General features: G+C 47.5%; 1 protein-coding gene across 1 annotated transcript; it reads left to right on the top strand.

Moving 5' to 3' along the window:
* Positions 1-25,609: 25,609 nt before the first annotated feature.
* Positions 25,610-26,683, top strand: LOC120842557. The gene has a single exon (XM_040213696.1). It carries the CDS (start codon positions 25,610-25,612, stop codon positions 26,681-26,683), a length of 1,074 nt encoding a protein of 357 aa, XP_040069630.1.
* The last annotated feature ends 581 nt before the right edge of the window (positions 26,684-27,264 follow it).

The following is a 27,264-nucleotide window of genomic DNA, read 5'->3' as shown; positions in this document are numbered from 1 at the left end:
CAGAGAGTGCTGCCTTGCAGGAGCAGTTCTTTGACGTAGCCGGGTTCCCTTGTGTCGTGGGTGCTGTTGATGGCACCCACATTCGAATCCAGGGACCGCGCGTGCACGAGGAGGTGTACGTGAACCGCCACCTGTACCATTCCATCAACGTACAGGTGGTAGTTGACGCGTCCTGCCGCATACGCAATGTGGTTGCGAGATGGCCAGGAAGCACGCACGACTCCAGATTTTCACCGAGAGCACACTATCAGTCAAGCTGGCCGATGGCATCTACGATGGCCTATTGCTCGGCGACAGCGGCTACACCTGCCAGCCGTGGCTGATGACGCCATTCCTTTCGCCATCATCAGCAGCAGAAGTGAGGTACAACACGGCACACACCACGACAAGGAGTATTGTTGAAAGGTAAGACAAAGTCACGCATCGTGGTGGGTTACTGGGCTGCTATATTGAAAAGAATGCCACTAGACAACGTAACATTTTGTTGTCATAGCACAGAAGACACTGTTAATTGTAACGCCCCTACATGCAGTTTTGTGTTCTCTAGACCCAGCAGAAAACAGTAATTGCACGGAACCTAAAGAGAGAAGAAAGAAAATACTATCCCAAGAATATATATTTATTTATTGTACTTTCCAGTGCCCCTATACAGCCCGAGGGCCTGCATAAGGGTGCAACGTAGACACATATATGCTGTGTTGCATAAAAAGCAGACATGCAAAACGCATGCATCGTATCAAAAAACAAAAACGTGAAATATTCTCCAACATATTTTTTGGAGAACATATCACATTGTTCGTTCGTTAAAATATTTTGGTTCAGCCTGGATACAGAAGAGCAAAAAGATACAAATGCAAAGCCGTGTTTTTTTTTTCCGGCCCCACCTTTACAGAAATTACACGCCTACTTGCCATACATTCTAAAATACTCCACACTGCTGGGACTCGCCGTAAAAATGTGACAAATTGCACCGGGCTCGGGTTGCTATAGGGAAGTCGTTGACAGACATCTTCGGACTGCTAATGTTAACGACTGTTTGTATGAAACTGTGTTTCGCTTACACTCAGCTATGAGGAACATTTGTCGAGGGAAGTTTAATATGGTCTACATGTAAACATACTGTTATATATCTTGGCAATGATAAGAAATGATTGCCGGGTTTTCGGTAGGCTACAGCATTCAGAAAGTATGAAATAGTCTCAGCCCTAATATATTAGTGTAATTTAAATAAATAATACTCATTCTGTCCATATGATGCACGCAGGACAATAGGCCAGCTGAAGCGCAGGATCCACTGCCTGCACGCCGAGCTGCGCATGGAGCCAAGCAGATGCTGCGACATCATCGTGGCATGCTGCGTGCTCCACAATCTCGCGAAGAGATACCCCTGCGCGATGCCAGGGACTGCCATCCCGCCTGAGGTTCCTGTGGAGCCCATGGCAGCCGGCCGTGGAGAAAGCAACAAGGCCCGGCGTGCCCTTGTCGACCAGTTCTTCTGTTGAGCGTGGGTATGTGGGTATGTGGTCTCTTCAATTCAAACTGATTTTCTTGAATGCGAGAAACATACAGAGATATTGTCCTCTCTGTGTGTTTACGAGGCTCCGTAAATGGTTGAATGTGGCACGCGATTTCATATAATAAATTTTCTTGAATGCTTCGTGGCATCTTTTGGCTGTGGTTTTACCAGCAGCTGATATAAGGGGCTGAACCAACCCCAGCATATTCCTTGGAGAACATAGATATTTTAATCTTTATTAAGCATTCTTCATGTATCGTTTCAATACGAGGGTAAACAGGCTTTGCGGAATTCACTCGTTGCAAAAGAATGGAAGCATTGGCAGATATTAGAGCAAGCAGATGTTGTGCTGCGACTGCTATCCACCTTTATTTGCAAAAGCGTCGCTTGGAGACGATGCAGCGCCCGTCGTATGCCGCTCAGGCGTCCACCCTCATGTTGAAGACGTCTGTACCCTTTTCTGATTCCGAACATTGTAGCAGAAAGAGTGCCTCAAACATTGCAAACCATATTGTCTCGCAAACCCTCTTCATTGCAGCATGTTTTTTGTTGGTTGCAACAATGACATGCACTTAAGATGTAATGTGGCGGTGTCCAAACAAGGTAACTCTTCTGAACAGCCATGCAGGCACGGATCAGAATCATTCTCGCCTCATCCAGTTTCGGTATGTAGTAACAAATGCCCAAAGATTGATTGACATGTCTTGCAGCGTACCTTGTTATAAAAGGTTAGAGTTGGTCAAGCAGCATAATTGCAACTGCGTTGAACAGTGAAATTGCTGCATGACCCATGGAACCACATGCGCAAAAGTCCTGCAATATATTGCTGTTGTGTGCCTCGGTCAACAGTGCGTGCGGCTTTTGTGCGAAAAGCTTCGGCCCACTTCTGCGTGTTGGTCATTGTGCTTGTCTTCGTACTACAGGCTACGCGAACATCAATGCCCTCAGTGCGAGCAATTATAGGGGTGAGCGAAATAATAGCCTTAAAAATAATACCATTTCATTTTATTGTGCCTCTGTCCTATAAGTTGGTATTATTACCATATTTAAAAGTATTCTACAGGTGAGAGGAGTCAACCTGTATGCGTCACAGTAGTGGTCCGATTATAACAGCCACTAATGGGTCATGTACATAAGAGGAATAATTCTGTCATTGGTTATTTCACTTAGTAAAAGAGTAAAGGGTGTATAAAATCGCTGTCGAACAACGTTGAAGTATGGTAATGCCTGTTTTTTTCGGGAAGTGAACAAAAAGAGTACAGAGTTCCTGAACGGTGTAAATTCCGCGACACACTCTCCTCGAAGAAATCAGGCACACCGAGTGGTCACACCAGTAACCATGCATTTAAACGCATAATCACTGTTTGCGCCGTGCAGGCACTTCCTAGGTTATTTGCTTACTTGCTGTTTTGTTTTGAGCAGGGTCGAATTGTTAAGCTTCTTTCCTTAGTGCCCAACAATGATGTTTTTGACATGTCGACAGGCTTGCGCACATGTATGGAAACTCCGCTGGTTAGATTGTCGCTGGTGTCGGATACCAATGTGGTACTCTGGAATACTGGGGAGGCGATAAAAATATTTCATTATTCGTTAAAATTACTTGCATCATCTTACTGGCTGTCGCATAGGGTCGAGTGTTTTTCTCCAGGGACGACTACCCCATAACGTACTGAGGTTTTCACAAATCCTTGCATTTCAAAACATACTTTTATTATTTCACATCCGCCCTTGCTTCGTCAATCTAAAAAAAAAAAAATATCTTAGAACTTAATGCCCCCCCCCCCCCCTTGGTCTGCCCCCCTTGGTCTGTTCTGATTACTCCTTTCCCAATTGTTTTTTTCAAAAGCTCAATTTGAAGTTCAGCCTGCAAGGTTTGTAGCCTTAGCATTTCAGTGTAATACTGTTTAGCAGCATCTGCTGCAGCGATTTGTGCGTTGGAGGCATCTATGGCTCTTTTTGTTGCCTCCCTATCCAACAGGAGGTTCTCCGCCTCCATCTGCTGCTGGTCCTCAGCTTGCTGCTGATACCTCTGCGCAGCTTCCCGGCACCAACGTCTCGTCTGCAAGACACGGGGAGCTGCTGCCCACTCTTCTGCTGCTGCCACCCTTTGGCCGCTTCCTGACGCCCGAGGCTGCGGCGCTGCCGTTTGCCTCAAGCTATCGCTGTGACAAATGGATATGCAGGAAGTGATTTGCTGTAGTTATTAGGAGTGTGCAGGCAACATACGTATAACATACAGTGTTTGTAACACCGACATGTTGCTGGAATTTTGCCACAGTGCACTTAACTGTAGAACAGAAACTCTCTGATGCTTCAAGCATCTCCGAGTGGACCACACACATGGTGCTCATGCAGAAATCCATGCTCACCGTAATATCCCGAGAAATTGCCCACCCAAAACTGAGAGCACATTAGGTAAAAGTAAGGGGTAGGCTAACATTCGGTGTTCACAAGGTAGCTCAACTTGAGCCATTGAAAAATAGAAAGTCCTGCTACAAATCAGGATGGGCTATCTGTTGGGGATGGGTCGTCTCTCGGGATATTACGGTAATATTCCTTGTACCGGTTGCAACTTTCAGTATTTCATTACCTTTAGCTTTCTTATAAATTTCTTAACCTTGCCATTTATTTCACCTAAGGATGTTGTGAAACCAAACATTCAAGTCTCGTTGTTTACGAAATCCACGATGCTACAAAAGAGTTTTCGCTTGGCTATGTATAGAGTCAATCTTGCTATGGCTTTCTATCCTGCTGTTAAACCGATAACTGATGCCAGCAACGCTACCTCTTTCCTTTTTGCGTTCCGCACTAGTTCGACACAGCATAAACGATGAGTTTGTTCACTCATTCAACAACTAATCAAATATCATGCGTAACAACAGGGTTATACCTTTCTTTTTCAAAGGAAGAATATTGTCTTATTTGTTGCACCTGTTGGTTAAGAGGTTAGAATATCACCACCTTGCATTCCTTCAACCATCAAAAAGTGTACTACAACTCTGCTCGGATATCTGCCTTTGGTACATCGGTAGTTCTGTTGTCTGGGTGTTAGTTATGTTAGTAATGAGCACATTTTGCTACATATCCTTCTGTGTGTGTTTTTTGCAGGTTGCTTGTAGAGCAATTATGCAGCCGTATGAGTAAAATAAAGAGAAATTCACGATTACATGCTTGCCATAAGTGACCCAAAGGCAGTGCAGTATGTCCGCTAGCCTGGGCTCCCTATCCTAACCTGCATCACGCAGTAGTGATACATGAAAGTGCGCTGATTTCCAATTAGATATTGTGTGTATGGCACTATGACAATTTTTACAATCTCCCTGTTCTCACATCAGTTTCTTAGGGTCCCACCATTAATAACAGCTGTTCTGCATGCGCGGCACTCAGTGCTGTTGACTTGTCATACAGACTGATGTAAGAGTAATCCACTCACTCTTCCGTGTCACCCTCAATGACATCGAGCCCACACAGGTTCGGCGAGTCGACGCCGATCACGTCGAGAACTGCCTGAATTAGGGGCGTCAGTTCATGGGGGTTCGGGCCGGCACCTACCAAATGAATGCACATTATTTTCATTCCGTAGTCACCCGGGCCCCAGAGGCATTGCAGAGTGGAGGGGGATCAATAACCAACTACCAAGCTAGAATATAAACAGCAGAAATCCAACAGCATTATGAAGCATCAAATAAAAGCATAGTAATTTATACTGTGTGGCAGAAATGTAACTTCTTAACATTGCAGTGGAGTGATCTCGCAACAGTAACCTTCCAACATGCACATCGCTGCGTGCAATTGTGTTGCAGTCAACTTTGTACATAGCGCTTTCTGTGTGCCTTGAGGGCGCAGTAGTGTAGGGTATTCAGCGACGTGTTCGATGAACAACAATGCCCTAAGTTTTAGGACTGTTTTCTTAAAAACAGCAGAAAAGGCACAGTTTAGGTGGTGTGCTTTCAACATTTTGATCTCCTCTGTCTCAGGTCTACCACACTTTTTGCTGTTTCATGTGTGTCTCGGTTACTAAAACACGGTTAAAGGAAATTTCAATAAAGTGTTTTGAGATGTTGCCTCTTTTGATTTTATTACTGTTTTCGAACAAGGACAGGAATGTAGTGGAAAGTTACACGTCAACACTCACTTTTATATCTGTCATCAGTCATGCCATAAAAAAATTAAATGCAAACACGGCATTATAATCAATGGCAGAAAAGGTTCTGTTTATTTTTTGTGTCCCTGCCCCCCCCCCCCCCCCCCCCCACTCATCTTTAAAGCGAACATTTGAAAACTAGTTTGTTTTTCGAAATATGCAAATTCCTCCGACTCAACTGTGCGCCCTTCATGCTTCTTGTAGGCGCTGTAGACCTTTCTGCATTTTTTCAGGAGGTTTTGCCACGCCTCCTTCAACTGCTTTGCGGTCCTCTGAGCTCCCTGCTCATTCATTGCATCGGCAATGTCGAGCCACGCCTGCTGTCTCGTGTGTGCAGTTACTGCAGGACCGAATTTTCCCATAATTTGTTCCCTTCTTGCCCCAACTTCCCGAATTAACTTCAATCTCTCGTCTAATGTCATAATTTTTTGCCTCTGTTCGCAAGCCCTCGATACTGACGCTTGGTCCATTTTCAACCGACGTTTGCGGTCAGGACACTATCGTCTGCTACCTTGGTTTCTCTACCCGCACACCTGCGTTTTGCTATATATCGCAATAAGACGAAAGATAATCCCAATATGACTTTTAAAAACGAACAAAAAAAGCGAAAGGATGATCTCGTCAACTTTCTTTGTAATAAGTGTTTGTTTATTTCTCGTTTCTGGGACTTCTGCAGATGACATCGGCAAGGTTGATTCGTATACCGCGCTTGTACTATCTTTTCCATTGGTGGATGCATCGACCGACCGTCGCGGTCAGAACCAGACGCAGCGGCACTGCTTCAGCGTAAAGCTAAGGTTCTCGTCACCGTTGAATTGCTGGCCACCGGGGATATGTAGAAACCTCGATGCTGTCGGCATACTGTCGGCGCACTGCGAACAAAAAAAAAAAACGGTACAATGTCTCAGCTGTTCACTCGGAACGAAGACTTTATCGAAGATAACCCCTTTCTCCGCAAAGTAATCGCTGTTCGCGAGTTGGCGTGCACAGTGTAACAAATTAAACCTGTTCGTATACCAACGCTTGTTCGCAAAACATTTTTTACTCACCATAAAAACACTTGCAAGGCTGATGTACCGTCATATGTCCTGGGGGGCTATGTTGCGCTTTTTGCACTACCAGGAGACTAGGGAGAGGGAAGTGACGTCAACGACACAGCAAACGCAGATTGGGTGTTGATTTCGTTTTCTTCTGTCAACACCCAATCTGCGTTTGCTGTGTCGTTGACTTCACTTCCCTCTTCCAAGTCGCCTGGGAGTGCAAAAAGCGCAACATAGCACCCCTGGGTCCCGGACTGGTGAAGAGTGATGCGTTCGCGGAATGCTGCCGTCGGTTAGCTTAGTTGTCCCTCTGAACTACCGCTTTGCTTGACGTGCTACTAGGTTGATGGCGCGTCATTAATATAACAGCCGGATCGAAATGAATGTTCGGCAGAACCAAGCAGAACTATTAGCCCTCATTAAGCGACGTCGCGGCCATTTTGCTTGTAGGTACTGCTTCTCCCTCGGCGCCCCTGCTCGCCCAGTCACGTGACCTAAAATTCCCCGTTCTAGGGACAATAGTTAACTTTAAACCACGGTTTGCGTTCGAGAAAACGGGCCCTGCCAGTCAAGGGCCAGTCATTTTAATGCTGCGCTGCCATTTGCCCCCAAGGACTGCGCGAGACACGGGCCTCGTGCACTGGCATCTTTGAGGTTATTTGAAAGACCAACGCAAACACATCGAGGGGATTAAGGTGCAACCCCACCCCTGGTTAGTGTGATTCTGAACCAACAGATGGCGGTGGGATCGCCTTCCAGGTATGAGGTGGTGAGAGAGATTTGGAAAGGGGTCATGGTGCCTGGCTTGACTTTTGGAAACGCAGTGCTATGCATGAAATCCGAAGTGCATGCGAGACTAGAAATAAAACAGCGCGAAGTAGGTAGACTGGCTTTGGGGGCACATTGCAAAACGCCAAACCAGGGAGTACAAGGAGACATGGGATGGGCATCATTTGAGAGCAGGGAAGCGGTGAGCAAGGTAGAATTTGAGGATAGGTTGAGGCAAATGGACGGGGAGCAATGGGCACGAAAGGTTTTCAGCTATTTATACATGAGGAGTGTAGACACAAAGTGGAGACAGCGCACTAGGAAATTAAGAGGAAAGTTTTTGGGCTATAGCGAAGATACGGAAGAGCAAGTCTCAGTTAAGAAGAAAGTTAAGGCCACAGAAAGAGATTGGTGGCTAGAGGGAATGCAGACAAAGACGGCTCTGGAAAGCTATAGATTAAACAAAAGAGTTATTGCCAAAGAAAGCATTTATGACAATTCTAGGGGAAGCTCATTGCTGTTTGAGGCAAGAACGGGTGTTCTGCGAACCAGAACATACAGAGTGAAGTACCAGGAAATTGATACAGTGTGCACTGCTTGTGGAGAAGAGGACGAGACGGCTGAGCACTTGATACTCTACTGTAAAGGGCTTCACCCTATGCCTACCGAAGACAACATAGATTTAATAAAGTCATTGGGTTTTAGAGACAGCGAAGGGAGAGTGGATTTCAAGACTGTAGAGATTACCAAGCAAAGATTAAGTGAATGGTGGCAGAAATCGAGAGAAAACTAGGTATTTTCTTATCCACTGATGGCAAGGGGGTTTCATAGCCTCACTTTCTTTGCACTGCGAAGTGAATATAGATTTCACATTTAAATATTCTAAGCTTAAATGGTAAAACAAAATGGCTAGGTGGCGTAAGCTACCGCCCGATCCAAAGGGCTCAGCCGTATTCATTCATCCATCCATCCATCCATCCAGGCCTGTACATCAATGCGAGAAATCGTGTGTGTTGGCGCTTCGATACAGTTGGATATTCTTCTATATCCAGAATTTGACACCCCTGGTTCCTTGCTTGGGTTTCCCTGCACGAGCTTTCTTTGGAACGCGCACGGCTGCGCCAGTTCTCGTGCAAGGGGGCCAGTTGCCACGCTCCGAGCTCACGTCTCCAGCAAATGTAGGCAGAACAAAACGCGAATATCGTCCTGAGCCAAATGGCGAGACACATGCACAACAAAACTACCGACGCATTGAAAAATATAAAATTGCCTGTGCGCCGTTATCGGAGATTTCAGAGGCCAATGACACATATTACATTGTGATCAGATTTATACTGATACGAATGAAGGTGACGAGAAGACGAACAGTGAACTGAAAAATAAAGGTTTAATCGGCAAACTTGTTCCAAAAAAAAAAAGTAAACAAAGAGCGTCTAGGCAGCATAAAAGCAGGCGGCGATTCGCCAGCGTAACAAAGAGCGAGAGCGAGACTGACTCGACAAGGTCGATGGCAGCTGCTTATCTAGAGTGCGTCCATCACCATCTCGAAAGTTTAGCAGAGAAGGTTCGAGCGTCGCGCGTTTGGGGCGAGGATGAACTGGCACTTTCGAGCACAAGAAAACAGAGCGAAAGTTCCTTCTGGTGCAAGAATGAACGCGAATCTTCCACAAGTCCGTGACCGACCGTTGCTTTCTCGGCTCTGCGGGCGGCAAAATGACGGGCCGGCCCTTTTATCGTGCATGTGTTTGGATCTTTGTGGATTTCCAGCAAAACGTGATGACATCATAGGCTGGTTTTCAAAATTCTAGCTTGAGGAATTACCTACCTAAAAGAAAAGACTATTTTTTTGGTGGTGAGGTGTCTCATTTAGGTAGCTGGGTGTTTATTTTGACCCAAACCACGAGACTGGAAAACACAAAAAAATTACACTCAGGTTTAGATGTTGAGTTTGGTAAACCCAAAGTAGGACTGGTGCGGGGGTCATAATAAAAAATGCCGAGGTTAAAAATAAACTCACAGCAATAAAGAATAATTATTAATTTTAATACGAATTCGGTGATAAATGCAATGACTGACCATGCAAAGATTCTGGGTCTGTTGATAGCTTTTGCACATACTTTAAGCAACTTGCAGGGTGTCACAAAAGAAAAAATACAGGGTTTCTTTTTACCGCAAGAATAAACTAGGCATCGCCGAACGCTCATTCTCCGCCCATAGGTAGCGCTAGAGGTACAACCAGATGTCAAAGTTTCAGCCCGAATACGATACCTTCTTCAAGATTATAAGTCATTTTCTGAAAAGTTTAATGGGAAAATAGCGGCCGACGGAGTTTTCGAATACATGGGGCTCTATGGGCACGAGAAACAAAAAACAGGCCAAAAATGGGCTCCATTTTTCCCATTGGAATTTTCAAAAAATCACTTATAACTTTTGAATAAGGTGTCCGTTCGGGATAAAACTTTGGCATCTGGTTGTGACCTAGCGCTACCTTTGGGCGGAGAATGAGCGTTAGGCAATGCGTAGTTTATTTTTGCGTTAAAAAAACTAACTTGTAAATTGTTTTTGTGACATCCTGTGCCAGTCTTAATTTGGTGATTCATGCGGGCAAGTAGTGGTGTGCAAAAATGAAAACGATGCAAACGACTAGGCTTTGACGTTGTATAAAATATAGTGTAAGCACGAACATGGTACGCTGGTTAAGAATGAAACATCCCTACGTTTAAGACTAGCGTTGAGCGTGTCGAAAGTTAAGGGTACGTCAAAAGCTAAAGCTTGTACACATATACTGCTCAGGCAATTGTGTTTGAATGCTCATAGTAATTTATTACCCTCAGATTTGGTGTACCTCTTGATTGCTTACAACAGAAAGAAGGAAACATTCTAACTCTGGGTTGGTAGAAAAACTCCACCTGCTGACGGCCACAAATCATCTCGACGCCGATTATGAGTATTCATTGCATGCCAACGGTCGCGTGCTTAGAACGAGTTTTTTCCACGTGATTTCATACGATCCCAATTGTTCTTGACAAACAACAATGTTTAGTCAGGCAAGCGGTCATATGTGAAGCTTAAAGTATTTTCTATTGGTTATGGCACACGTAACAAGTTGCATAGTTTTTTTAGTTTTCTTTTTTAGAATCCGCGAAAAAGATTGCTTTTGGGTTACCTTGGCCTCTAATAATTCATGGAGCACATAAAAGAGCACGAACTGAATCGCTGTGGGAAACGAAATCAATAATGATAAACACGCGTGTAATTACGCGAAAACTGAGGGCATTGCACATATACAGAAGGTATGCTTTGTCTCACTAAATACATTACCAATAAAGTATTTGGTTTTCTCCTGCGAGCGAAGCGGAACATACAAGTGCGAGCATACTGTCCTGAACTACACTTCCAGTGAACAAGCGCACCATCCAAAGCACCGAGCTCGCTTTTAAAGCGTTTGGGGCGCTCAAACCTTTGAAAACACAATTATAATCAATTCTATTATCTCAATTATTTTTATTAAATGCGCCTATGCGTTTTTTTTTTACCTTTACGTTCACGTGCCATTTTCTTAGTTATATAATATTTTTCCAGAAGTCTGACAACTTTAGTCTGTTTCATTATAAGTAAGAGCCACATAAAGATGTAGACAAAAAAAAATAAAAGTAAAAAAAAAACGCGAACACACACTAAAAATGCGATGTAATGGCGCATTCAAAATTAGTTGTTAGTTTTTAAAGAGCAGCAGTTTCGTATTACGACATCGTTACCCGATGAAGGGTATAAAAAGTGCAGTGCAACTGTTAACTCGGGGTCTTTAACGTGCATTACGCAGTATATGTGATACACGATCGCACGACGGTAGGATGCAGATGGGCGACTGAACCCAGGGTCCCTGCTAAAGCCCCTTGATAAAGGCGTTTTTTGCAAGTACCGCCAACCATTATTGTGAAAACGCGCAAGACACGTGCCACGAGCGGGCGCTCCGCCGCCACACTCTAAAAAAAGGCTGTGCGTCTACTTTCCCGCACAACACTCGGAGAGCCAATCACCGCAGCTTACGGAGGCAGCTCAGTGAATGACGATGACGAAACATATGTTTAGGCCAAAAAACGCAGTCTGAGTTGTGACATTAATGCAAGCGTGACGTTTTGCATTGCCTAATGTCACAACTCAGACTGTTTTTCGGTCTAAACATATGTTTCGTCATCGTCATTCACTGAGCTGCCTCCGTAAGCTGCGGTGATTGGCTCTCTGAGTGTTGTGCGGGAAAGTAGACGTACGGACATTTTTTAGAGTGCATTCGCTTTCAAGGGCCAGTCATTATATACCCGTGCCCACGGTACCCGTGCCAACGGGCAACTCGAATTCCATCTACAACGAATGACATTTGATGGATCGGACAATCAGCGCGCGACACTCCGAGCGTGGGGCGTTCCACGCGCGACAGATCGCGAGCCGATTCGTTGATCACATGAATGTCATTCGTTGTAAATGACATTCGGGTTGCCCGTGTGGCACGCGTGCCACACGGGCAACTCGAATGTATGAGTGCTGTGTCTCCATTTGTGTTCAAGGGCCGGTCGAGACACGGGCCTCGTGCACTGGAACCTTTGAGGTTATTTGAAAGACCAACGCAAATACATCGAGGGGATTTAGTCCCTGCACGCTCTGCAGCGGGAGCTCCGTTTTTTGAAAGGAGCTCGCACTCGAGCATTTCTCCACGTGCTCTGCTCTGCGGTGCCACAACCCACTCGGCCAACGATCCCCCACCGCACTTTATTTATCCTGTGAGCTAGACCAAATGAGATACACTTGGAGCATCGGCAATTTTTCCCCTGATATTGTTTTGGGCGCCGCCATCTTGGTGGTTAGTAACAAATCAAATGCAACTGCCGGTCGTCATGATTCAAAAATGCGACTTCCTCAGCAATAGTTTCGGTGTCAGGAAGCTCACATAATATTGCTTTGCTTTGTCGCCAACTGTTTAAACATTTGTGGGGGACGGAAAAGCGTTTCCTGTGATTTCAGATAAAGCTTCAGATAACTGACAACCATAATTTTAAGCATCCATATCTGTATGAAGCGTAGCTTATTTAGTGGGTCTAGTTTAGCCCGACCGCATAGGCACAGAAAGAGAACGAACAGCTTAAAGGGATACTGAACCGAAATTTGAATTTCGCAAAGTAAGGCTGCAGAAGTGTTGAACGGGACGCTACGAACTCCAGAACATCACTCGTACAGCGATATCTCAAACGGATGGCCGTACTTTTGGTAAAGAAGGGCGCGGTCAAGCGAGTTCTTTGATGTAACTGTCCTCCGGGAGAATTTGAGAATGACGAGAAGCGCCCTCGCTTCTCTCCTCCTCGCTTCGGTTCACCAGCTTGACGGGACGTAGCGGGGAGGAGAGAGAATGGGAATGGTGACGTGCCTTGTCTCGTCGGCCTCGTCGGCCGGGCTCAATCGCGCACTTATTTTTAAAAAAATACGGCGATCCGTTAGATATATCGCCGTATGAGTGGTATTTTTTGGTTTTGCAGCATCCCGCCTATTTATTTATTTATTTGAAAATACTGCCAATCCCTTAGGGATTTTCGCAGGAAGGAGTACACAAAAGTAAGTAAGTACACACTCGTTCACATTTCATCAAGTCTACAACCAAAAAATGCAAGTAAATTGTACAATAAACACTGGGATATAAATTGGAGTAGAAATACCTTTAAGATTAATACACATGGGTTAATATACATTTCCAAAGCCAAATTAAACAACCACTGTTCAATCACACGTAAAAAAAAGGCAATTAAAGTCATTCATAATTACACATCACTGTGCAATAAAACATCCAATCGAGATAGAAATGATTTGATGGAGGTGCTGTTAGTAATGACAGGATCCAGTTGATTCCATTCTCTGGTAGCTAAAGGAAAAAAAGAGTAGCGGAAGCAGTCATTTTTAAAGCAGTATTCAGTCAAGGTTTTACCATGTTTGTGTTTGGTCTGTCTAGTATTTGAAAAAGAGACGTACTTGGATTTGTCAATTTTGAAAGCATCATGCAACAAAGAGTACAAGAACTTAAGCCTAAGTCGCTTTGCCCTGTTAGCTAGTGTAAGAAGACCACACTTTTTAAGAAGTTCAGTGGGTGAGTCGGTGCGCCTGTATTTGTTAAAAATAAATCTTACTGCTTTGCGCTGTATATTTTCAAGCTTAGCTATATTATTCTTCGTGTAAGGAAACCAAACGATGTTTGCATATTCTAGTGTTGGTCTAACAAGGCTAGTGTATGCTAAGAGTTTAGTGGGTGTAGCGGCTAGCTTGAGTGTTCTTTTTATGTACATAAGTTTTTTTAATGCCTCTGACGTTACATGATTTACGTGTAGATCCCACCTTAATTCTGAAGTAATAAATAAGCCTAAATATTTACACTGAGTCATCCGTGAAATCGTTACATCATCAAAGCCGTACAGAAATTCAGAGATAGATTTCTTTCTTGTTACAGACATGCAAACAGTTTTGCTCACGTTGAGGGACATCTGCCAATTAGCGCACCATTTATTGATTAGCATGGAGAGAGCTATTTAGTACAAGGTGATCATCCGATGTGTTGATTTCCCGGTATATGATACAATCATCTGCAAATAATCTAATTTTAGCATCAATGTTAGTTGTAATATCATTAATGAAAAGTAGGAAGAGAACTGGCGCAAGGACAGAACCTTGCGGAACGCCGGAGGTAACTCTGACAGTTTCTGAAGCCTCTTGTCCATATTGCACAAACTGGGAACGATTTGATAAGTAGTTTTCAATCCAACTGACTATAGGTCCTTCGCCAATAGCATGTTTTAGCTTGGTGATTAGCTTGGGGTGTAAAACTCTGTCAAATGCTTTCGAGAAATCGAGCAGTAGTATGTCTACTTGCTTTCTGTTGTTAATGCTTAAGCTCACGTCATGCAAAGTTTCAAGGAGTTGGGTGACTGTTGAAAGACCACTTTAAATCCATGTTGTTCAGGAGAAAGAATTTGGTGTGCATCAAGAAATGTTGTAATGTGCTTTAGAATGATGTGTTCAAGTAGTTTACAACAAGTACAGGTGAGAGAAATCGGTCTAAAGTTCGAAGGGTTGGTGATGTCACCTGACTTGTGTATAGGTATGACTTTACATTTTTTCCATTCAACGGGTAGCTGAAACGTGCTAAGAGACTTATTAAAGATTATGTACAAGTATTTGCTCATCCATTCAGCGTATCGTTTTAAGAAGGCGTTAGGAATATTATCAGGACCGCTGCATTTTTTTGTATCTAGGTTAAGGAAGAGGTTTAAAATTCCGTGTTCAGTTATTACTAGAGGCTCCAGAGCAATAGCGTTAGGTTCGAGATTACGGATAGTACCATTATCTTCTGTAAAAACGGACTGAAAGTAACTATTATACTCATTTGCCTTATTTCGGCTCTCCTCAGGGTTTTGACTGGGAGAGTTCGTTTTCTTGGGATTAACATGGGGGGGGGGGGGGGGGGGGGGGGTTCTAGAATTTAGTTGGAGAGTTCTTTAAGAATTCATGAAGAGTCACGTTGTAATACTTTTCTTTTGCTTCTTTTGTTTTATTTTTTAGCACTTTTACCAATTCAGCAAGGGCAAGTCTACCCTCTGGGCATGCTTTTGTTTTCAGTGACTTTCGTTTTCTTTTAATCTTTCGCTTAGCATGGATGATATCGCGGTTGATCCATGGATTGCGTTTTTTTGTTAACTTTTTTCTTGTAGGTATGTATCTAGTAACACTGTAATGAGCTATATCTCTGAACTTTTTCCATAAATCGTTATTGCTGACGTCATCGCTAGAGGCATACTCCGTAAAAAAAGAAAATTCATGGGAAAGATGAGATAGTATGCTCGCGTCGTCGGCGTTATTGAAGTTAAGCACAGATGATGGAGAAGAAAAGCGGATGTTGTCGCGAATTGGGAAAGAACAGACAACAATTTTATGGTCAGATATGCCGTCTATAACATCAACTTGTACTTCACTTTCTGGAAGATGGTCGCTAAAAATACCAGATCAAGAACGTTACTAGTTGTTCCGTCGACACGTGTTGGCTGGTGAACCATTTGCGTGAGGTTGAAACTTAACATAATGTCAAAAAGTGCGTCAGAACAGGTTGTGTCATACTGAAGAGTGGACCAATTGATATCAGGCAGGTTAAAATCGCCAGACAAAATAAGCTTGCAATCTTTAAGATGACTAGACATGTAATCATGCAACGCGGTCAAGCTGTCAAGCTCAGTGCCAGGTTTCCTATAAACTGCACCAACAAATATCGCATTCTTTTCGAATATGACTTTGGAAAAAACGGCCTCAACGTCAGGTACGTCAAGCAAACGTGTAAAAACGATTCCTTTTTTAATGAATATGGCTACGCCACCTCCACGTGACTGCCTGTCTTTCCTTGTGATAACATAGTTCGGTGGTACAACTTCATGATCAAGCACAAACGGTGATAGCGAAGTTTCTGTGACACTGACAATGTCAGGCTCGTGATCAAGAAGTACGCATTCAAAGGGGACAGTTTTATTCAACAAGCTTCTTGCGTTTAGATTGATCAGTTTTAGTTTCGCAGGTTGGTTCCGTGGGAGACTGCTTGCGCTGTCTTGGTCGTTTTTTTGAAGAGGAATCTTATCGTTCTTAATATCGCCCCAAACAAATAGACTGCCATTGATTTTGATTTTGTCGAAGACTAGTTGCACTTTTTCTCTTCTATCTCTATTTTCCTTGGCGCTATTCCAAAGTTTTTTTCTAATTTCCTGTACGGGGCGGGAAAAGTCTTCGCTGATTACATAGATCGTCCCTTTCAACTTGTAGCAGTTTTTGAGTATTTTTGCCTTGTCTCTGAAGTCGAATAGCTTAAAAATGACCGGCCTAGTTTTGTTTTCCATTTTTTTGCCGAGTCTATGTATCCTCTCAAAACCTGCAGATTGAACCTCGAGAATTTCTTTGAGAATTTTTTCGGTAACAAAACTATCAAGTGATTCATTACTTTCGTTTACGATTTCTGGTATTCCATAAACGATCAGGTTTGACCTTCGACTTCGATTTTCAAGATCGTCTATCTTAGCAGAGAGTGTTCTTATAGTACCAGCCACTACGGACATTCGTCCGGCCTTGCTTAGTGAGCTCGAAATTTCGGTTCTGTATCCTTTAACTTCGCGCTCTTGGCGCTGCTTCAGTGGCTTCATCAGCCCGTAACGTCGGTTGCGCTCCGAACTAAAGTAAAGCAAAGCAAATATTCAGATCTTAGGGTTTTACAAGCCAAACCAACAAAAAGCACTTAACACGCCCAAATAAAAAAAAATATTGTGAGTTTATTTTGACTAACTGGAGATCTTTTGACGTGCAACCGAAATCTCAGATTGGCCTCCGTCGGATTGCGGGCACCTCGGCCGATATTTTAACCCGACAAATGTAGATTCATGGGCCAGCGCGTTGGCTGAGAGGAACTGAGACGTTTTAATGTCATTGCCACTTAAGAGCCACCGAGGTGGTTTTTGAGACAAAATATAGTTGAACCATTCCGACAAGCATAGTTTGATATCGTAAATGATTTATGCAAGTGATCAAAACATTAAAATGTTTTCGCATACGTGGCGGAATCAAAAATGGCAGAATGCATTTCATCGCGCCCATTTCATTTGGATCGGGTAGGGCGTGTGTACCGACGCACAGTAGAACGCGCGCAAAAGTAGCTGTGGTGCACCCGCAGCCTCGCGCTTGTTGTTCTCACATCTCTGGCTCGCTCACTGCGGGCATCCAGGCATCTGACACCCTAAAATCTGGCGCTTTTTCCGTCTTTCACGTGGCGTTCCAAGCGGCACACGACGGAAAATGCACATCAAGCTGTTCTTGAACACGTGTCGCCATCTGTACTTTATATTAAGAAACAACAATTCGCCGTAACTGAATGTGAAAAGTTTGAGGTCTTATAACATACTTAACGTGTAATATATCAATATGGAAGTTCTGGAAAATGTAATATCGAAGGATGATTTATAATTTAATGTCTCGTTATTTTGATTAGTTGACGTGATTCCGTTTTTATAGCGCCATAAAATATTACAATTTTAAACATTATTTTTTATTTTAAAATATACATTATCTGTACAGTTCGTTGCTTACTTTTTAATTTTATTACATCTAACCGAACGCTCACGTAAAATATCATGGACGATGGGACGTTATAACTCGAGAAATAATTTTTTCAGTATTAGAGACTGTGGTTTATTAAAAGCCAAATAATTAACTAACTAAAAATAAACGTGATATGAAGACATTAAAGGATTTTTGAGAAACTGCTCTTTAATTTGACACTAACTTTGTAATTGTAAAATACATGGAAAGAAAGGTATAAGCCGTCAAAAAAGCATCAAAACGTCACGCGCGGTGGGGTTGCACCTTAAGTCCCTACAGGTTGTGCAGCGTTAGCTCCGTGTTTTGAACGGAGCTCGCGCTCGAGAATTTCTCCACGTGCCCTGATCTGCGGTGCCACAACACACTAGGCCAAGGATCCCCACCGCACTTGGTTTAGCCTGTGAGCTAAACGAAATGAGCTGCACTTAGAGTTGTGGGGACCCTCTCCCTGGCTCCTCCGCGCTCCGTGACCTCGCCGGTCCCTGCCGCCGTGCTGCCGGGCGCTCCTTCGTTCCCCGTGACCTTCCCGTTTTCCGTCGCCGTCCTGTCGCGGAACGTCCGAGCTCTCCGGGAGGAATGGGGCAAGCGCCCCCTCACCCAGCGCTGACGTCGGAGGGTCGGTCGCAGCAAGGTTCCCGATTGGACGGTCGGCGGGACAAGGACTTGGGAAGGTCTTAAAAGGGGAACGGAGACAAAGGAAGGGGTCTTGTGCTGCCGACTTCGAAAGGGACCGGTCAGGGAGGTCATTGGGACGACAGCGACGAGCGGCTCGCAGACGACGTGAGTTTGAGTAAACTCTTTTGAACACGCACTGTGTGGGTGACTTCTTGGGGAGCGAGCGAGGCACGTCCCGATCGGGCGTCGATCAGGTAGCGACCCACATAATCTGGCGCCCAACGTGGGGCCACCTCCATGGTCGCCGACCTCGGGAGTCGGGCCGCCTCGACCCGGGGCGCCCACCCCGGGTACTTGGGGGAGCATTAGCGCCCCCGTTCTGGCCTGGCGGGCCTCCTGGGAGGGGTCGTCCCCGTCCAGCGCCGGCACGTGCTCGGCGTCCGGCGTCGTTCCAGAAAGGCATTCTGTGGGGAGGAAATTCAGTTAAAAACACAGAAATGGATTAAACCCTGCGCCGCAGATTGTAGTGACGGCAGAAACTCCTGTTAGAAATGAGCTCGCCGACAGTGTCATGCACCGTCCGGCCAGCGCGCTCCATCCGTGCTCCGGACTGCGTCTGCCGTCCGGCCGAGACGGGGCTTTCCCCGTCCTCATCAGCCGCTTCTCGTCCATCGCCGTCCTGGTCGCGAAGGTAGTACACCTTTAAATCGGTCACGTGAACAGGGCCAGACTCCTCGGTTGTGTTCGGCCGAGTGAGTCTGTACGTAAGCCGCGACACTCGCGTACTTACCTCGTAGGGCCCATCCTACTTCGGAGCCAGCGATGCTGCGAATCCGCAAGCTGCATTACTCAGTGGGTGCATTCTCCTCAGAACCAGGTCTCCGACGTTGTACTCCAGGTGGCGATGGTTCTTGTCGTACTGCGCCGCCTGCTCGATCCTTGCGGCATCGAGGTTCTCTCTAGCGTCGTGCAACGCGCCCGTCAAGCGGCTTTTGAGCCCGGCCGCGTACGTAGAGAGTGGGCGACCCGATGCCCCGTCGCTGTTTCTTAACCCGTTCTCCAGTGGAGACGGGAGCTCCTTACCCAGGTTCAGGAACGCTGGTGTAAACCCGGTTGATCGGTTCACTGACGTCCGAATGGCGAAACCCATCTCGACGATGTGTTCGTCCCAGTCCCGGTGTCTCTCCGTCAGCGCGATCAGCATGCTCTTCAGGTTGCGATTCACTCTCTCAGTGATATTGGCCTGAGGATGGTACGGTGTCGTCCTCTTGTGCTTAATATTGAGGGCCAAGCAGGAGTCCACGAAGACTTTACTAGTGAAATAACTAGCATTATCGCTGACTAGACACTTGGGCGTTCCGAAACGCAGGAAAGTGTCTAACAACTTTTCCCAGATTCGCTCCGAGACCAGTTTTCTCAGGGGGTACAGCTCCACCCACTTCGAGAAATGGTCAGTGACCACCAAAAGGTACTGATTTCCCCGAGGACTCCTCGGCAGCGGGCCAACGATGTCGCACGCGACTATCTCCCACGGGTAGTGACTCATCACCGGCTGCATCAACCCCGGAGGTTTCCCGCCTCTCGGTTTCGCCTTCTGGCAAGCTGGACAGCTACGACAGTACCAAAATACGTCCTGCCTCATTCCCGGCCAGGTCGCGACGCGACATAACTTTTGAAAAGTCTTGCTGCCGCTGCCATGACCGGCCAGAGCCGAGTCGTGGAAGTATCTGATAAACTTCCTGCGTAGCTTCCTAGGAATCACCACCCTGAAGGGAGGGTCGTTCCCCTCCTCTTTGTCGATCGCGGGGATATAGCGGAGCAATAACCCATCTTCGCCCAGCAGATACGAATCGAACGGCGCGCCGATTCGTCCGTCAGTGTTCTCGGTGTCAACCGCAATTTCCGCAAGTTTTCCCAACACCCGCTGACAAAATCCATCTGCTCCCTTGGCCTCGACAAGCTCTGCCTTGCTTACCACTTCCCCCCAAGCCACGATCCTTTGCTCCCTCGTAGAGTGACCCACCGCTGCTACGAACTCCGGCTGCTTCCCCTCCCCCAGCCATTCTCTCGCTTTCCCGCGATCGCGGGGGGCTTCTCCCCCGCGCACGGAGGTATTCTCCCTCCTCTCCCGCGCTCTTCGCCCCCCAACGGTCGCGTCTCCTCCTCCCGACCACCGTCCTGGGGCGCCCGAGAGAGCGCGTCCGCAACCTTGTTGCTCGAGCCCTTTCGGTATTCGACAGTGTAGGAGTAGCGCTGCAGGGTCAGAGCCCAGCGAGCCAGCCTTCCCGCTGGCTCCTTCAACCTCTGGATCCATGTTAGGGCAGCGTGATCCGTCTGTATGACAAAAGTCGTACCGTCTAGATAGAGATCGAACTTTTTCAAAGCGAACATGATGGCCAGCCCCTCCTTCTCCGTTACGCTGTAGTTGCGCTCGGGCGGTGTAAGCGCTCGGCTCGCGAAAGCCACAGGGCGCAACTGCCCATCGTGCTCCTGTAGCAACACCGCTCCGACACCGTAGTCGCTCGCGTCCGTCTGTACGACGAAATGCCGGTTTAGATCTGGTAAATGTAAGCTCGCTGTATCAGCTATTGCCTTCGCGAGAGACGCGAAAGCCGCGCCGTGCTCCCTCCCCCAGATCCACCTTGAGTTTTTCCGCAGCAATTGGTTCAATGGCTGTGCTAGCTCCGCGCATCCCGGAATGAACTGCCGATAAAAACCGACCATCCCTAGAAACCTCTGAAGGCTCTTTACGTCACACGGCGCTGGATAATTGAGGATGGCCCCCAACTTATCGTCGTTCGGCTTCAACGTACCGTTGTCAACGATAAAGCCTAAGAGATTAACCCTCGAGGCTGCGAGCTGGGTTGATCGTCAACCCAGCCTCCCACATTCTACTCAGAACGATCTCGAGATGAGTTAGGTGCTCTTCGAACGAGTTCGAGAATACTACGACATCGTCCATGTAAGCCATGGCAAAGTTAAACTTCGCGTTTCCCAGCACGATGTCCATCAGCCGCTGAAAACTAGACGGCGAATTCGATAATCCGAACGGCAGGCGGGTAAACTCAAACAACCCCCTGTGACAAGTGAACGCTGTCTTTTGGACGTCGTCTGGTGCTACCTGGATCTGCAGGAAGCCTCTGCTGCAGTCCAGCGTGGTAAAGACCTTCGCGCTACCCAGCGACTACATGATGGACTCAATAGATGGAAAAGGATACGCGTCCCTTTTGGTCATCTCATTGAGTCGGCGGTAGTCTACGCAAAGACGGGCTGTCCCGTCTTTCTTCGGCGCTAGCACTACCGGAAATGCCCACGGGCTTTGCGACGGCCGTACGGCCCCCGTGTCCAACATTTCATCGAGAGCCTTATCTAGGAGAGCTCGCTTGTGCACACTCAGCGGTCTGGGGTTACAACCCCACGGCCTAGCGTCTCCCGTGTCTATCTCATGTTGTAAAACATGCGTGACTCCCGGCCTCTCAGTAAACATAGCTGCGTGTCTAGACAAAGCGTCCGCTAACGATCGCCTTTGTTCGGCCGGCCCGTCGAAAGAAGCCACGATCTGTTCAACGTTATGTGGTACGGCCCGCGCAGCTAACACCTGCTCCTCGCGCAGCCTAGCGATCGAACATTCCGATCCCTTCCCCAAACTAGGTGGGGCTACAAAGGGGATGAGAGGGGTCAGCGGGTTGTAGTGGTACCCGTTATTCTTTAGGTCTAGAATGATCCCCTCTCGGCAAACGAAGTCCTGTCCCAAAATAACTGGGATTGACATGCCCGGCAGGTAAACAAAGCGCTGCCTCCTTCGCTTGCCGTCGAGGCCGAGGTGAAGGCGAACTGCGCATTGCGCCTCGGCCGATCCCGCCGCTAAACGCAACGGAGTTGCAACTTCGCGCACGCACAGGTTTCTTCTGCGGCGGTCCGTGTACACGGAGTCTCCGATGAGAGAGAGGGTTGAGCCGGTGTCGACTAATGCTAGATAATCTTTACCACCGATCTCTACTCGCACGTACGGACCCCTTTCAGGTGTCGAGTCCTGAGCCCGACATGCCGACGGCGCGAACGCTACCCGATCGCTGCCCGCGACTTCCGCCCCGTCGGCGAACTGACCCGGGGCCTCGGCAGCGGCCGGCAACCTTGATTCGGGCCACCCGATTACTGGCGCCGGCCCCGCGCGTTTTCCGAGTATCCGAATTCGGCCGCTGCCCACGTGCATTGCCGCCTGATGTGCCCAGGCTGGTGGCACCTGAAGCACCTGACTTGGGCGCGGTCGTCGCGTGCTACAGTTGATCTGTCGCTAACGGCACGCGGCGCGCCGCCTCGCCGAGCACTGTTGTCGCCGCCGCGACCGCCGCCACCGCGGTCTCGGACACGCTGCCGCCCCCGCTGGCGCCACTCGCCTGCCCGGCCGAACCCCTCCCGCCTCCGCCTCCGCCCGCCGAGGACACGGTGATGGCGGAGCTGGAGGAGTTCCTGGCCGGGGACCGTCCACCCTCCGCCGACTCGGGCCCCCCGGGGTCCGAGCCTTGAGGGAGGGGAGGTGTGGGGACCCCTCTCCCTGGCTCCTCCGCGCTCCGTGACCTCGCCGGTCCCTGCCGCCGTGCTGCCGGGCGCTCCTTCGTTCCCCGTGACCTTCCCGTTTTCCGTCGCCGTCCTGTCGCGGACGGTCGGCGGGACAAGGACTTGGGAAGGTCTTAAAAGGGGAACGGAGACAAAGGAAGGGGTCTTGGGCTGCCGACTTCGAAAGGGACTGGTCAGGGAGGTCATTGGGACGACAGCGACGAGCGGCTCGCAGACGACGTGAGTTTGAGTAAACTCTTTTGAACACGCACTGTGTGGGTGACTTCTTGGGGAGCGAGCGAGGCACGTCCCGATCGGGCGTCGATCAGGTAGCGACCCACAGAGTATCGACACTTTTTCCCCCGATATTGTTGTGGGCGCCGCCATCTTGGTGGTTAGTAACAAATCAAACGCAAGTGCCGATCGTCATGATTCAAAAGTGCGACTTCCTCAGTATTGGTTTCGGTGTCAGGAATCTCACGCAATATTGCTTTGCTTTGTCGCGAACTGTTTAAACATTTGTGGAGGACGGAAAAGCGTTTCCTGTGATTTCAGATAAAGCTTCAGATAACTGAAAACCATAATTTTAAGCACCAAGATGTGTATGAAGCGTAGCTTATTTAGTGGCTCTAGTTTAGTCCGACCGCATAGGCACAGAAAGAGAACGAACAGTAACGATTGGTGTAATTTGAGCTAGTTGGTTACTCATTATGAAAAAAACCAGCTGAACTAAGGAAAAGGTAGAGATAGAAAGAAAGACACCCGATCGCTGGACTACCAACTGTTTTTAAAACAGTTGGTAGTCCAGCGATCGGGTGTCTTTCTTTCTATCTCTACCTTTTCCTTAGTTCAGCTGGTTTTTTTCATAATGAGAACGAACAGCTTGACCTCGCGCTCTTGGCGCTGCTTCAGTGGCTTCATCAGCCCGTAGTGTTGGCTGCGCTCCGAACTAAGATAAAGCAAAGCAAATATTCAGATATTAGGGTTTCACAAGCCAAACCAACAAAAAGCACTTAACACGGTCCAATAAACAAAACATAAAATAAATTGCGGGTTTATTTTGAGTAACTGGAGATCTTTTGACGTGCAACCGAAATCTCAGATTATCCTCCGTCGGATTGCGGGCACCTCGGCCGATATTTAAACCCGACAAATATGGGTTCATGGGCCAGCGCGTTGGATTCGATCTGGATGAGCATTGTACTGGCGTGCGGTCGTGTATCACTACTGCGTGGTGCACGTTAAAGACCCCAGGCCAGCGGCTGCACCACACTGGCTAAATTGCTCTTCTACAGCTGAGACACCAGACGGCCACTGAGGCAGACTAACTTCCGGCTGTATAAACATACACACAACAATTTACATTTGTAAAGGGATACTGAACCAAAGAATTTAGTGTCCATAATAAGTAGCGCACGTTCTTTCTACGAGCCAGCAGCCGCCGGTGCGCGCGGGCACACGCAACTAAAATGACGTCAAAGACCTCCATTCAAAGGATAATAAAGACAGGCTTTCCATCTCTACAAGTGAAAGGTACGTCCTTGTCAGACCAATCACTCGCTTACCTCTTACACCAGACACCACCGTGTAGATGAAAAACTTGTCTTTATTCTCCTTTGGCCCGAAGCCCATACATTTCACTGTCATTTTAACCGCGAATGTACAGGGTGTCACAAAAGAAAATTTACAAGGTCTTTTTTACCGGAAAAATAAACTAGGCATCGCCGAACGCTCATTCTCCGCCCTAAGGTAGAGTTAGAGGTCACAACCATATGCCAAAGTTTCAGCCCGATCCGATAAATGAATCAAAAGTTATAAGTGATTTTCTGAAATTTTCAATGGGAAAATTGCGGCCGACGAAGTTTTCAGACACATCGGGCTCTATGGCACCAGAAACCGAAAACGGGCAAAAATGGGCTCCATTTTCCCATTGAAATTTTCAGAAAATCACTTATAACTTTCGATTAAGTTACCAGATCCGGCTGAAACTTTGGCATATGGTTGTGACCTCTAGCTCTACCTTTGGGCGGAGAATGAGCGTTCGCCGATGCCTAGTTTATTTTTCCGGTAAAAAAGACCGTGTCAATTTTCTTTTGTGACACCCTGTAGGTCTTCGACGTCTTTTCATTTTTGTTGTGTGTGCTCGCGCACACCAGCGCCTGCTGGCTCGTGGAAAGAACGTGCGCCACTTATTATGGACACTAAATTCCTTGGTTCAGTATTCCTTTAAAAGCCACCGAGGTGGTTTTTGAAACAAAATATAGTCAAACCGTTCCGACAAGCATAGGTTGATTGCGAAAATGATTTTGCAAGTGATAAAAACATTAAAATGTTTTTGCATACTTGGCGGAATTGGAAATGGCGGACTGCATTTCATGGTGCCCATTTCACTTAGATCGCGTTGGGCATGTGTACCGACGCACAGTAGAACGCGCGCAAAAATAGGTGAGGTGCACCCGCAGCCCCACGCTTGTTGTTCTGACATCTCTGGAAGGACGACGACGAAGTACGAGTGTGTGGATGCATTTCACATGGGCTCTGCGATTTTTCGTCGATTTCCGTAGCTTTTCGAAGTTTTTACCCCAGATTTTCGGTGAATCAAGCGGTGGAGTACGCAAGGACCACGAAGGCACAAAATATTGGGCAAGTGGACCACTTCTTCGCCATTTTTCAGCTTTTCGAGATCCGCATCGCATGTGGAGCATCTAAGCCTAACGGGCGCCTCACCGCGCTAAGCCTACTGAGTCGACTGAGTCCGCGGCGGCCCTACCCGGGGTCAATCGGCGCTCGCCGTCGAAGAATTTAAACATGGAGGTCACTGTTGAGGGTGAGCTCATCCGACCCGAGGAGCTGGAAGTGCCAAGCCAATGGTTTACCAGCCGAAAATCGAAGATTGTCCCGTTGGAAAGTATTACGCGGGAAAGTGACCAAAACCGCGCCCCGACAAAGGCAATGGGTAGAAAGATGGCGCTGAAGTCCATAGAGCGCAGGCAGATGCGCATGCCGACGGAGGCGGCGAAGATCGTGCTCAGGCCGCGCGGAGGCCTGACGAAGCTGATCCAATATGGGACGGCCCACCTGGGCGACGTCATCAAAGCCGCAGCCGGGATCGATCCCAAGGAAGAGGGCGACGATATATTCTCGCCGAACTTGAAACAACAGTCCATTCTCGTCGGGACCACGTGCGAGAAGCGAAAGCTTAAGTACGCCTGCATCAAGCAGATAATGCTCGACGGAGAGTGTATCGAAACCTCTGCCTACGTGGCCACCCCGGAGGATTGTGGCAAGGGGGTGATATACGACATCCCACTCTTCTACACGATAGAAGACATCAAGACCAGACTCGACCGCCGCGACAACCCTAAGATTCTGGGAGTCAGAAGATTGGGCAAGGAGTCGAAGGCCGTGATGCTACTGTTAAAAGAGAACACGGTACCAAGATGGATCCTTTTTGGAGGCGTCCCATTGAGATGCCAACTTTATAAGAAGAAATTTGAGATCTGCACCGCCTGCGGACGCCTGGGTCATCGGGACGACGTCTGCCCCGACCCGAAGAACGTCAGGTGCCGCGGGTGCGGTCTCGAAAGGCCACCGAAGGACCACAGCTGCGAGCCCAAGTGTCAACTGTGCGGCAAAGGGCATATACTGGGCGACAAGAAATGCCGGGAGATTTTCCGGACACCCTACGTCGTCAAGAAGAAGCAGTGGGAGCGGAAACAACGTCAGACCGACTCATCGGAACGCCAGAGCCGACCGAGAGAGCCGAAGACGGAGAAGGGCTACAAGGTCCGAGACGAGTCCTTCCCAAGATTGGATACAAGGAATCCGGTGGAACCCAGAGGCCGATCCGGCTCCCGGGCCAACTCCAGGGGAAGAAGCTAGTCCAGGGGGCGTTCCAGCTCCAGAGGCCTGGCCAACCCACGAAAACGAGGTTGGAGCCAGGAGCGTAAGGGCGTGAGCTTCGCAAAGGCGGTTACCCAGGCTAAGGAAGATAAAAGAGCTGACGAGATTGATCAGTTAAAGAAAATGGTTGAAAAATTAAGCGGGATTGTGGAATCTCAAAAGGTGGAGATTCAAAGTTAAAAAAAAAACAGGGGCCACCGACCCCTCCCCCGCCTCAGCCACGGCCCGTGGCCCCGGAGCCGCCGTCAAGCGAGGACAAAATGGTTACCGAGGCGACCCTCCCACCCCCGCTGAAGCGCAAATTTAAGGACGCGGACCCTGGTCAGACGTTAGAAGGTAGAATGATGAAACTGGAAAACACATTAGACGAGTTCATTATTAACATGAATACCCAAGTTCAGGCCATTCTGGGCGCTATCCAGAAGCAGGCAGAGGCTATTCAGAAACAAGCTGAAGAGTCTCAGACATTGCGTACCGAGTTGGTTGCCAATAATATTTGGCAGCAAAATATCGAGCAGGTTGTTTCAAAATTGCAAAATAGCCAGTCGTGCTGAGAACCA

Source organism: Ixodes scapularis, unplaced genomic scaffold, assembly GCF_016920785.2.
Source record: "Ixodes scapularis isolate PalLabHiFi unplaced genomic scaffold, ASM1692078v2 PGA_scaffold1__304_contigs__length_218370807, whole genome shotgun sequence".
In the NCBI taxonomy this organism is placed as follows: domain Eukaryota; kingdom Metazoa; phylum Arthropoda; class Arachnida; order Ixodida; family Ixodidae; genus Ixodes; species Ixodes scapularis.
This window is presented reverse-complemented; position numbering and strand designations above follow the sequence as displayed.

What these genes read in the sequence shown, in the direction of transcription:
- LOC120842557 (XM_040213696.1), top strand. Translation starts at nt 25,610, where the DNA reads ATGGAGGTCACTGTTGAGGGTGAGCTCATCCGACCCGAGGAGCTGGAA.